Consider the following 13,916-nt stretch of genomic DNA (forward strand, 5'->3'; position numbering starts at 1 on the left):
CAAAATTAGACCTCCTGACTCATGTTTTATTAACCTCTAATTGCCAGGAAATCTAAATCTGGTAAAATTAAAATTGTAATATCGAATCCAGCAGGGTTTTAAAAGACTGATAGTGCTATTAAGGCAACTGACAGCTTTTAAAATTATTTTTACTGTACCATGCGTGGGAAAATCAGAGGCCAGAATATCATGTTATTGCAAAAATATGCCCAACCCCAATGTTGGATTTTATCTAGAAGTCTTCATATGAATCATTTAAAGCTATTGCTTTTTTTAGGACAATATTTGTATCATGCAAACATGAATAAATAACACTTCTAGAGTGTGTGATCTTATCTAAGATATTGAGATTTTAGTAAAAAAAAAAACAAAACATTATGGAAAATAAAACAAACATTATGTAGGGCAGGTTCTGTTTCAAAGAACTTAGAAACTTAGAACTTACAAACAGTTTTACCTGCAATACAAGATTTTATGTAACCAAGTTCTATTCAGCCCTGGCAGTTTTAGGCTGTAACTTCTGAAGCTGAGGTTTATTAGTGTCTATTAGTTTAATATGATATATATGAAAGGTTACTAGATGAAGTATAAGACTCCTTGAATTTCAGATGAGCCCAGAATAACTGGTTGCTAAATAAGTATGTCAAGTAAGTATTTTATGATGTATATATGCTCAAAATTTAGTTGTTGTTTATCTGAATTTCAAACTTAACTGGGCATTCTTTAATTTTATTGGTTAAGTTTTATAACCTTATCTATATGTGATTATCTAAATCTTCAGTGCTTTGTTTTATTATTCTTGTAGTTTAATTATATAACTATGTCTATAAAATGAAATATTTATTTGTGGCATACAGTCATGCATAACTTAACAAGGGAGATATGTTCTGGGAAATGCGTTGTGGATAGTTCTGTCCTTGTGAATATCATAGAGTACTTACTACCTGGTAAGTAAGTACCTACATGCAGGATACATGGTTTGGCCTACTGCTCCCAGGCTACAAATCTGTACAGCATATTACTGTACTTAATACTATAGGTGACACATGGTAGTATTTGCAAATGTAAACACAGAAAAGCTACAGCAAAAATACTAATAGGAATTTATAATCTTATGGGAACACCATAATGTGGTCCATTATTGACTAAAATGTTTTTGTGTGGTTCATTCATGGCTGTATTTTATCAATGCACCAGAATTTATTGAACTAGGCCCCCCTAGATAGCAATTTTTTTTCAATTTTTGTTATTACCGTAGTAATGCTAAAATAAGCATTGCTGCCATATATGGTATTTGAACAAATGTTCCCAAACCCATTTGTTCTGCTTGAACACAACACACATTAGGTATTCACCTACAACAAGCTTTAAAGGTTATAACCCAAGAATTTCTGAGGTACCCCAATTTTTCCCATATTAAAAGGAAATAGAAAGTTCCTTTTGGTAAAGCACACAAATAATCATAACAAAACAATCAAGATATATTATTTGATAACCACTTAAATCAGTGTTGATTCTTTTTTAAAAAATATTTATTTTTTAGTTATAGGTGGACACAATCTCTTTATTTTATTTTATTTTATGTGGTGCGGATATCGAACCCAGTGCCTCATGCATGCTGGGCAAGTGCTCTACCTCTGAGCCACAACCCCAACCCTCAGTGTTGATTCTTGACCAATGGTATATAACCATCTTATATAACTTTCTGAGGAGAAGGGGCAGCAGAATTTTCTTATATCTTCTACAAATCATTTGATCTGAGGTTCTCTGCTCTACCCTAAACTGTTCTCATGCATGCTTTCCCTTGTCTTGGCCAAAATCAACTTGCTGATGTCCCATGCCATTTCATCATTAGAAAATTTAAGTAACATGGGCTGAGGTCGTGGCTCAATGGCAGAGCACATGCCTCACACATGTGAGGCACTGGATTCGATCCTCAGCACCACATAAAAATAATAAATAAAAATAAAATAAATCTACTGTGTCCATGTATAACTAAAAACAATATTTTAAAAAAATTGAAGATAACATTATTTTCTGGAGTGAGATCACTATTTTCTAGAATGTTCTCTGTGTGAAATAACAACCACTTCTCTGCTTTACAAGCTACTTGGTATGGCCTCTTCTTCTTACCTATATACATAACAATTTTCTTTTTTATACTTTGAGCTTTATATTTTAAGAAATATCATGGGAAATAGAATAGACATGATATTCTAAGTCCCTGCTGTAAACATTTTAAATATTTAAAGGTCGCTATGTTAGAAATATAGTATTAATAAATTCATACATATGTGATCAAAACTTTTTATACTTATATGTAAATGTGTTACTATAAAATATCTTGGTAAGAATCCCACACACACATTCTCATGTTTTCCTCTAGTACTAACTCTTTATTTATCTATTTTCATGTATGTCCTTGGGCTCATATCTCCATTTAACTCCATCATTTGCAGAAGTGTAAATAAATAAATGGGTTTAAAACAAAACCTAGTTGGTCCACGTCCAGGCCAAATTGAATGCCTAAAGTTATCTGACCATCCCATAGTTTTTCCTTTTCTGGGAAAGTTTCCAGTGCCCAAGAGGAACAGAGAACAAGCAGTGGATAATTGTTCCTGTTTCGTGGCATTTAAACTAAAAGCACTATGTGGATAAATACCTACTCCAAGTCCTCTTTTTATTTTTTAAATTAAATTATTTATTTATTCTAATTTGTTACACATGATGGCAGAATGCAATTCACAGAGCACAATTTTTCAAGTCACTGATTGTACATAAAGTATTTTCACACCATTTGTGTCTTCATACATGTACTTAGGTAATGATGTCTAACTCATTCCACCATCATTCCTACCCCTCTATTCCCTCCCTCCCCATCCCTTCCCTTTGCCCTTTCTAAATTTCCTCTATTCCTCTCATATTACACTCCAACACCATTATGAGTCAGCCTCTTCATATCAAAGAAAACATTCAGTTTGGCTTTTTGGGATTGGCTTGCTTCACCTAGCATTATATTCTCCAGCTCCATCCATTTACCTGCAAATGCCATGATTTTATTCTCTTTTAATGCTGAGTAATGTTCCATCATGAATGTATACCAAAGCTTCCCTATCCATTTATCTACTGAAGGACATCTGGGTTGGTTACACAATTTAACTATTGTGTATTGTGCTGCTATAAACCTTGAGATGACTGTGTCCCTGTAGTATGCTGTTCTTAAGTCCTTTGAGTATAAATTGAGGAGTAGGATAGCTGGGTCAAATGGTGGTTCCAATGGGAGCAAATCTTTACCACAAGCACATCAGATAGAGCACTAATCTCTAGGATATACAAAGTACTCAAAAACTTTAACACCAAAAAACAAATAACCGAATCAATAAATGGATTAAGGAACTGAACAGACACTTCTTAGAAGAGGATATCAATTAATCAACAAACATATGAAAAAATGTTCAACTTCTCTAGCAATTGGAGGAATGCAAATCAAAACTACTCTAAGATTTCATCTCACTCCAGTCATAATGGCAGTCACCAAGAATACATACAAAAATAAGTGTTGGCAAGGATGTGGGGAAAAGGGCACACTAATTCACTGCTGGTGGGACTACAAATTGGTGCAAGTCCTCTTTTTATGATTGCAAAAACAATAGAGGATCAAATGCCAAAGACAAGTGAACAGTTTCTGGGGAATCAGAAAGAGCCTGCAGCTTCCAACATCTGTTCTGCCAATTTAGACTTTGAACTATTTTTTTTTTTTTTTTTTTTTTTTTGCTGCACAAGATTATGCAAATTGAAATTGAGGGTGTCAAACAAGCATCCCTCATATCCAAACAAAAGTTCAGTGTCAGGTATGATGAATTCTACTCTTATATTTAGAAGTTTAGTGTTATCACAATTCTATGTATGTGATATAATAGAATGTGACTTTTGTGTTGGTTTTCTAATTTGTCAAGTTTTATTAAACCAAGTATTTCCATTTACAAGGTTTTCTTACCTTTCCTATTAGATGCACCACAGCACTGAGCTGTTCATCAGTGTTCTCTGTGGCTACATTCATGTTAATGTCGTGGAGCACTCTGTTAAGAATGTCTTCATCAAGGGGCTGATGTAGCTGATCGGCAAGGCCCCAAATTGCCTGTGACTCTGCATCAGAGACAAGAGTGATGTTGGCAGTACCATATGCTTTATCAATTCTGGCACCACCTTTTGAGCCCAAAAGCACAATCTGAAAGCGTTTAGGAAATGGACTTGAAGATCCTATCTCCGGCGTTAGGTTGACATCCAACATGGTGTTACTCTGGCCAGGTTCAAAGACCAATGTGCCTTCATTTCTCATAAAATCCTTTCCAGAAACAGCTGGAGATATGAGAGTACGACCAATTGTTTCAGCACTCCTCAACTCCTGCAAAGGAAACAATAACATATAAGTGAAACTATGATGTCTCTGAACATGCCATAAACAAAATTTTATTTCGTAAAAATAAAATTCTATTTTTGTTAAATAAACTGATGGGCAATAACAAAAGTGCCGTTAAACTATAGGGCTTCATATGATTTCTAATCTAATTAATAATTTGTAGAGATAGACATACATCATACAGTAATGGAGTTTGGAAAGACAGGTTCTTTTGAGTGAACATGTCAAAGAAGAGAACTAGAAAAGAAATGTCACTTTTTCCTCATAAATGTCTCCCAGGGTGAACACACTAAAAGTTGTACTTTAGCTTACACATGCCGGAGAATATAAGTATGAAGGAACAAAAGAAATATTAACATTTCATTCCTACCTGGAAATTTGTTGGGGAGGTAGTTGTAAAGTATGGAGAATGAGGAGGAGGCAGAGAGAAGGAAGGAGAAGGAAGAATAAACTGGTCTCTTGCTCACACTTAAATACAGGAATGTGTTATAAGGTCCTAAATGCATATACCTCTCATATTTTCAGTTTGATTATTAAAAAGTATTCAGAAAGTGAAGCATGAATACTTAGTCAAGGAAGAACGAAAGGAATTCACATTTATTTACAACTGAGCCAACAACTATGAAACTCATAGTATAGCCTAGGATTGCATAATATAGATGCAGAATTAAAGAGCAGGTCACTCATAGGAACTATTATTCTAGCGAAGACTTACAGAAAACAGAAGAGCTATGGAATTAGTTATCTATTAATACATGGTGTTTTATGACAAAAAAAATAGACAAAGTAAGGGAAGGGAAAAGGTCAGGGCACAGTTTTAGATAATGCTAGTTATAAAAGCTCTTGAGCTGATATTTAAAAAGACCTCAGTGAAGTAAAGAAATAGGTTACATGATGATCTCAGCAGAAATATTCTAGATCTCAGGAGAAATATTCTAGGCAGGAAGAAGTGCAATCACAAAGTCCCTGAAGTAAGAACCATCTTAGTATATAAGAGAAGAAACCAGAAGGCCAGTGTGACTGGAAGCTCACATGAGAGGTGTAAGGAGTCATTTGGGTGGGCACAAGGTTGGAAACATGGAAAATACAAGAAAGGCCCACTTCATTCAATATTTTCATCAGTGTTCAGGCTGTTATCTTTATTCGTCTATTAACAGGAAATAAGCAGAGAGGCAGGAAGAAAGAACAAGTTTTTGCAATAGTTCATGTAAGAAACAGTGGTAGCTTGATTTAGGGTCCCAGAAGTGGAAAGATTTGAAGTACCCAGACTGGGAATGTATTTTGAATATAGAGTTAAGAGGACTTTATGATGAATTCAATGCTGGGTAAAAGGAAAAGGAAAATTGAGGATAAAGTCTAGCAGTTGGCTTTGATGAATAAGTAACTGGATGAATGATGGAAAGCTAGGGGAAATATTGTTGAAGGAGATATCAAGAGTCACTTATCATGCATATTAAGTCTGAGATGCCTCAGACACTGAAGCAAAGATTTTGAGTAAGAAAAATAAGATACGTAAGTCTGGAAAAGGGGAGACAATTGATAAAAATTTGGGAGTCCTCAGCTTTCAGGTGGCCTTAAAGAAATAGGTCGGCATAGTGTAGCCTAGAGAGTGAGTCTGGGTAGACTCCAACAGGCATCATCTAGGAAGACCTACACTGACATCAGAGAGGAACTCCCAGTGAGGTAAGTATTAAGAGCAGGAAAGTACCACAACCCAGAAACCCAAAGGGAACAGCATCCATCAGGAAGAGGAAGTAATCAACTATAAAAAAATGAATAGTCAATGAAGACAGTCTTTTAAAAACCATCTGCAGAACAATGATAGAACAAAAACCTTACTGAAGGAAACTACTCAAAAGCTTATTGGCTTTTATATTTTAAATGGTTACACTACATATATGTATTGAATATTATATAACAAAAATCAGAACATGTTGGATGGGTATTTAACAAACATATTGTTGAATGAAATAAGAATGCCTCAGACCAACATGCCTCAGAACACAATTTCAATTGCATAACTTCCTAAACAGGTAGACCCAAAAAACATATGGTGGTTGGTGAAACTACAGATAAAATCAATGGAGTAATTAAACATGAAATTCAGAATAGAGGTTATTTGTAAGATAACCTCTTATAACAGAGAGGGGTTCATGGCCCCTAGTTTTAAATTCCTGGTAAAGCTGGATTTCTCACAGAGGTAGTGGTGTTTGATTAGTATGAACTACATATGTACATTTTGTACACTATTTTCTGGTAGAATTTGTCTCATAATTCAAATATTTAAAGGAAGTGAAAAAATAAATATGTTCTTATATTTATAAAAATATGGCACAAACCATCAGCAGTATGCTATTGGAAAGTCAATATAGAAACAGATTTGAATAAACAGGCATTATACGAATAAGATGTAAATTCACAGTCTTTCTTGAACTTGTGTGCTCTGAGCTACTGCGCAAAATATAGATGATTAGCATCTAGAATCTGTTTTCAAATTTGGTTTAGCTATAGGCCTATTTAATGGGAGCATAACTAGAATGGGTGAGCTTTTCATTATTTGAAGTAATGAAGATAGAAAATTCCTTCTTTATATCATCAAGACTTAAATATTGGAGAATATATGCTGCCTGTGGTATTTATGTATATGGGAATGCTGACCTAACAAAGTATATGGATGTTATAGTGACTATTCTAACTTCATTAATCTCTCCAAAGTAAAGTGAAAATCATCATTATCATCATAACAAAATGGTAACTTGGTTCATAATTGTGTTCTCATCTTGCAGTTCTTGGGAAGCAGAATTACACAGCTTTATCTTCTAGCAATGTGCCTAAAATTCAGAAAGAAAGAAAGGCAGGGCAATGAAGCAACAGGAAAATAACACCAGAGAGGTAAAATTATTATTTTGATTTTTTTAAAATCATACTTGTTACTTTTCAATAATTGTAGATTAACATGCAGTTTTAAGAATAATAAAAAGAGATTTCCTGCACCCTTTATTTAGTATCCCTTATTGGTGACATCTTGCATATATATATATATATATATATATATATATATATATATATATATATATGCAAGATGCATATATAAATATGCATAATATAAATCATGACCAGGGTACTGGCATCAATACAGACAAGATCATCAAGACATTTTTTTTTTTCTTTTTGGTACCAAGGATTAAACCCACAGGCACTTAACCACTAAGCCATGTTCCCAGCCCTTTTTACTTTTTTATTTTGAAATAGGGCCTTGCTAAATTGATGAGACTGGCTTTGAACCTGTGATCCTCCTGCCTCAGCCTCCAGAGCTACTAAGACCACACATACTTGCCACAGCACCTGGCCAAAACTTTTTTTTTTTTTTTTTTTTTTTTTTTTTTGAGAATCCTTCAGTTGACTTTTGTCTGCACTCTATGCACTATGACACTCTATGTCATCTCTGGAAACCACTAAACTCCAATTCTATGATTTTTTGACTTTAGGAGTACTATATAAATGATATCATACAGTATATAATTTGGGGATTTGGGGATTTTTTTCACTTAGCATGATTATGCGGAGGTGACTCTGGTTGTCATATGTGTCCATAGGTTATTTTTAATTATTACTGAGTTGTGGTTCAGGGCATGGACATACCAGAGTTTAATCATTCCCCCATTAAAAAAAAAAAAAATTGTTGTGGAGGCCTGGGGTTGTAGCTCAGTTGGTAGAGCATTTGCCTTGCATGTGTGAGGCATTGGATTCAATCCTCAGCACCACATAAAGGTATTGGGTCTACAACTAAAAAATAAAAATAAAAAAATAAATAAAAATTAAAAAAATAAAAAAAATTTTAAAACAGAGTGTATATTTTCTTTTATAAAAATCTGCCTTGTTTTAGTTTTGTGCTATTATGAATAAGCTGCTATAAACATTGATGTGCAGGATTTCATGTGAACATAACTTTTCATTTCTCTGGAATAAATGTCCCAGGAGTGTAATCGCTGGGTCATCTGGTAGTTCATGTTTAGTTCTTTAAGAAACCAACAAATTCTGTTCCAGAGTGGCTGTACCATTTTATATTCCCATGTCCAGTGAGTAAGTGATCTGAGCTAGTATCTGAATCCTTCCAGCATTTTTTGGTATGGTCACTGATGTAATTTTTGCTGTTCTGGGTGTATACAATGATACATCATTGAGGTTTCTAAATAGGCATTTTGATGAGAGCTAATGATGTTGAATATCTTTTTATGTGTTTTTTAGTCATATATACATCTTCTCTAATGTCTCTTCGTGTTTGTTTGTTTGTTTGTTTTCTCTATTTTTGCTTATCATGTCTTCCTTCCTGGTGTCCCACGTTTTTTCTTTTTATAATTCCCTTTCTAATTAGAAAACTTTAGCTTAGCTATTCTTTCAGAATAGGTCTGTGGGCAATAAATTATTTTTTTTCTTTACTTTTATAATGCCTTAATTTCTCCTTCATTTGTGAAGGATATTTCTCCTCAAAATCGAATTCAGCGTTGATGGTTCTTTTACCTCAGCACTTGAAAAATGTTGTATCACTTCTACCTGATCCCATGATTTCTGGTAAGAAATCTGCGATTGTTCAAGTTGGTTTTGTCCCATAGATATTCATATTTTCTCTTTCAATATTTTTCTCCTTATTTAATTTTCATATGTATCATATATCTTGCTTGGAGTTTTCTCAGCTTCTTCTTGAATTTACAGATTATAAACTTTAGGAAATTGTGCAGTCATTATTGTTTCAAGTATTTTTCATTCCTGATTTTCCTTTCTTTCAGGACTCTAATGACACAATGTTAGATCTTCTGTTACTGTTACATTGGGAGGCTCTTTTTATCTTTGTCAATCTATTTTCTTTTGCTGTTTAGATTGGATAATTTCTATTATTCTATCTTCAAGATCATTGATTCTTTATTTTGCTCCCTTCATTCTGCTACTGAGTCTATCTATTCACTTTCAGTTACTGCAAGTTTCACTCTTAAAATTTCCATTTTCTCTTCTTTGTCTTCTATTTATATGCTAACACTTCCTATTTCTTTGTTGAAACTTTTTACTTTTCTTGTTTCAAGAATGTTTATAATTGCTAATTGAAGGATTTTTATTGGTTATTCTTAGTTATACATGACAGTGGAATCCATTTTCATACAGTTATACAAGCATGAATTGTATCTTATTCTAATTAGAACCCCATTCTTGTGGATATGCATAATGGTGAGATTCACTCTAGTACATCTATAAATGTACAAAGAAAAATATGCCAAATTCATTCCACAGTCTTTCCATTTCCTCTACCCACTCCCTTCCCTTCATTCCCCTTTCTCTAATCTACATAATTTCTGTTCTTCCCCTTGCCCCCCCACCCTTAATGGGGGTTAGTTTCATTGAAGCCTTTTTATGATGGCTCCATTACAATGTCAGATACATTTACTTCTGCCTTCTTACTATAGGCACCTGTTCATCCTTTTCATTTTTTATTTTCATTCCATTTTAGGTCTCTTTGCATTATTAGTAGAACAAATGATTGATAAGCAAAACATGGACATTTTGCATATTATTTTACAAGATTCTTAATATTATTTAAGCTTTCTCTTTTAGTTGGCTTCTTTTGATATTGCTCTGGCAAAGTAAGGGAAGATGTACTTTATTACTGACATGTGAAAGTATAAGCCTAATTTTCCCACTTGTTCTCTGTTGACAGAAGGAGATTCCTCATTATTGCTAAGTACCAAACTCATCCTCAACTGATACTTTCCTGCTTGAGAAGGGCCTAAGTACCTTCCTACTGCCTCCCCAGAGTATCCCTGAACACCATGAGGGAGCTGGGTTCCATTTTATTCTACTAGACAATGGTGAAAGTCCTGACTCTCCACTTTGTCTCTCTAATACTGTGCCAGCAGAGAGCCTGAGGCCTCTGGCAAGGTAGAAATCTAGATTCCTCATCCATTCTTTGTTGGTGTGTGGAAACAGATTTTTTCTGGGGTGTTTGGCTGAAGTACTATCTATCATGCTAGGCTACCCTTTTTCTGTTCCTTTGACTAGAGATAGCAGATTTTGTGAGGGCTTTAAAAAACTTTCCTCCCATTAGTGTTTCTGTATGTCATTACCTTTAGCTCAAAGTCTAGGATTCAAAGCAAAAAGAAAACACTGGGAACCCATCACTGTTTTACTACTTGGGTCCCCAGCTCTCTAGCTCCTCTGCTTTCTCATCTCCAGCTTTCAGAGTCTTCTGATGTTGTTTATAAATAATGTTGATGGTCTTTAGTTGTACTTATTGGGAAAGTTACATTGACTCCATCTTCCCAGAAACAGAAGCCTTCCATTCCTAGAAAACTTTACAGATTTCATTCTTCACTTTCATTTGTGTTTGTTGAAATGGCATTGGTATAACAGCACTGCCATGAATACTCTTTACTAAGTTTTTTATTGCAAGGTAGTATTTGAATTTGTCAGAATTAATAGGGGGCATGTTTCTATAGACGTATGTTGAAAGAGAGAGAATATAAGAAATTAATTCATGCAGTTATGGTGACAAACGAATCCCAAGATCTTCAGGATGATATGGCAATCTGGAAATCAGCAAAATTTGATGGTTTAATAATAGCCCAAGTGTGAAGGTCTGAGAACCAAGAAAACCAATGGTGTAGTCACAATTCAGAATTCAGTAGGCCTAAAACTCAGGAAAAGCCAATGTTTCAATATGACTGTGACAGCAAGAAAAACTGTGTTTCCAATTCAAAGATTATTAGGCAGGAAGAATTCCTCTTTACTCAACTGAGCTTTTTTGTTCTATCCAGGCTTCTACTTGATTGGATAATGCTCATCAACATTAGGAGGGCAATCTGTTTTACTCTGTCTACTGATTTAAATGTAAATCTCATCCAAAAATGCCCTCATAGAAACACAAGAGTAAGGTTTGACAAAATATATTAGCATCCTGTGGGCCAGCCAAATCAACCTATAAAAATAATCATCATAGTAGGGAAAACTAGAAATTCATGACATATATTGTCCCATAAATGTCCTTTAAGAGCTACATGTTAGTGACAACATGTGTTTTACCAAGAGTCACTTATGACAAATCTAGAAAAAGTGTAAAGAAATATGTTAGTGATATTGGCATCAGATTTTTCATTTGGCAACTTCAATTCTCCTATAGTCTATATGTATCACCAGTATAAAATAGTTTAAATGTACTTCAAATCTCTTCTATCAGCTGCTTTTCATCTCCAGCCCCCCTCTATTCTCCCAAGTAATGAGCATGTAGTGATATATGTCATGGAAGAAGAGCAAGAATGAAGCATGTGCTTTTTCTCTCTCTCTCTCTCTCATTTTTCTTCCTATCTTAAATACTATAAGAAAAAATACTAAGATCTTCCAACTATAAATCAAAATACTTCTGTCTGCAATTATACCATACCACCTCAAGGTATGTAGAATAGAGTTTATTTCTAGGGTCTCATGTAACAAAATGTTGTTTTTTGAGAGTTGAGCTATACTCTGTAACAAAGGTAATTACTCTGCCTGGTGGGCTTGCAGGACAGCTTACTACTCAAAGGCTAGGCCTGGCCTCCCATGCATATCTACAGCTCACTGGCCATACACATGTTGTATTTTATGCAAAAAACTGTTTTTTGAGCACAGAACAGTTGTATCACCTAATAGTGATACAACCAAGCACTTATTATACAAAAAATTCTAATAAAACTTTGTAATCTTGAGGTCTAGAGTCACCAAGTATGGGCTATTTAAACAGCATAAATAATAGGACTGTCTAGAATGATAGCTTTCTGTGGGTTTTCTGGGGGCTATAGGAGTCAAGAGGGGAAAAAAAAAAAGAGAGGGCTGAGGGACCATCTCTAATCCCACAAGCATGCCTTGTGTAAAGAAGATACATATTCTTGTCTTAGCTATTTAAGAGTTTTGCTGTTAAAGTAAAAAAATGAATGTTCAGAAGTATAGGGCATTGTTTGGGCTAACTAGATCTGGTGACTTGGTGTTAACAGCATTGCTCTTGTGAGCCTCCTATACCCATCTGCTCCTTGCCTTTACCCTGACATCACCTAACAGGATGATTATGAAAATGTGGCAGTGAGGTCTCACAAACTCATGTATTTGAAGAAACCCAAAATATAATCAGTGTTTGAGGTTCTAATGAATGAAATTTTTAACTACTTCAGAGATAGGACATAGCAAGTACTTTTTTCCTTCTGATCTCATATAGTTACATTCTGAAAAAAACTTTAACTCTTATGAGACTTAATAGAACAGATTTATACCAGAGACTTTGAATTCTGTAATTAACTCTGTCAAAAACAAAGAAAAATCAAATTTTATCATTTTAAAATTGTGGATGTGTAACCGATGTGATTCTGCAATCTGTATTTGGGGTAAAAATGGGAGTTCATAACCCACTTGAATCTAATGTATGAAATATGATATGTCAAGAGCTTTGTAATGTTTTGAACAACCAATAAAAAAAAATAGAAAAAAAAATAAAGCATTTTTAAAACCTGTCACTGATGAGAGAAAAATTGAATAAAGCTTAGTTGTAATAAATAAAATGTGAATTATAATGGCATCCTCAGAAATAATCTATCAATTATTGTCTGTTTTATTACTACACTTGTTATATACAGCTAAAGAAGAAAACCTTAATGCATGTGACTACAGGCTATAAGCTTACCTGAGTACTAAAGTTAACAGATATCATCAGTCCTGTCCCAGAATCTCTTTCCACCTGCAAACTGATTAAAGTGGCCTTCTTCTCAGCCACTGCCAGCCGAGAGCCCACAGAAAAATACACAAGGCTTAGAGGTTCATCACTTTGTAAGACTTTAATCTGTGCAAATCTGGCACTGTTGTTTATTGCTGCTCCAGCAGTGACTTCATAGAGTTCCACGAAAAAATACACTTCAACTCGAGGTATCTGACAATGACAAGAGAAAAATATATACAACTACTACCAATTTATTTCTATTTTGGGGCAGTTCTAGCATCAAGAAATGTTGTAATACACATAGATCATTATAGAAATGAATGTACAATTAAAAAATAAAATTCTTATGGTAGGTAACTAGAGAATTAGATTTACTTTTAGGGGCTAAGGAACCTTAATAAGGAAAGTGAATACCATTAGAGCATGTTATATGCATGTGTGAAAATGTTACAAAGAAACCCATCATTTTATGCACTTGATACATGCTAATAATTATAACTAAAAACAAAATAAAAGGGCATATAGTTGGAAAAAATACATTTACTTTAGGTAAGCTTCTTACCAGACGACCAACATTCAGAGACAACTTGACATAGTACATGAGCAAAAGGATAAATAAAATGTATTCATAAAACAGAATATTATAGAGATATAGTGAAAAGACTCATAGATGGACCTCAAAATATGCTGAGTGAAAATATTGTTTTGAATATATATATATATATATATATATATATATAGAGAGAGAGAGAGAGAGAGAGAGAGGTACAG

At 34.2% G+C, this 13,916-nt stretch overlaps 1 protein-coding gene across 1 annotated transcript in view; it reads right to left on the reverse strand.

Moving 5' to 3' along the window:
* Positions 1-13,916, reverse strand: part of Adgrv1 (adhesion G protein-coupled receptor V1) — a 522,757-nt gene that overhangs the window by 330,788 nt on the left and 178,053 nt on the right. The window contains exons 76-77 of the mRNA XM_076857025.2: positions 13,113-13,355; positions 3,998-4,405 (exon numbers count right to left, since the gene is read on the reverse strand). Of these exons, the coding sequence (XP_076713140.2) occupies positions 3,998-4,405; positions 13,113-13,355 (651 nt within the window). The remainder of the gene's footprint in view (positions 1-3,997; positions 4,406-13,112; positions 13,356-13,916) is intronic.

The sequence above is a fragment of the Callospermophilus lateralis genome, chromosome 5 (genome assembly GCF_048772815.1).
Source record: "Callospermophilus lateralis isolate mCalLat2 chromosome 5, mCalLat2.hap1, whole genome shotgun sequence".
NCBI classification, from domain to species: Eukaryota; Metazoa; Chordata; class Mammalia; order Rodentia; family Sciuridae; genus Callospermophilus; species Callospermophilus lateralis.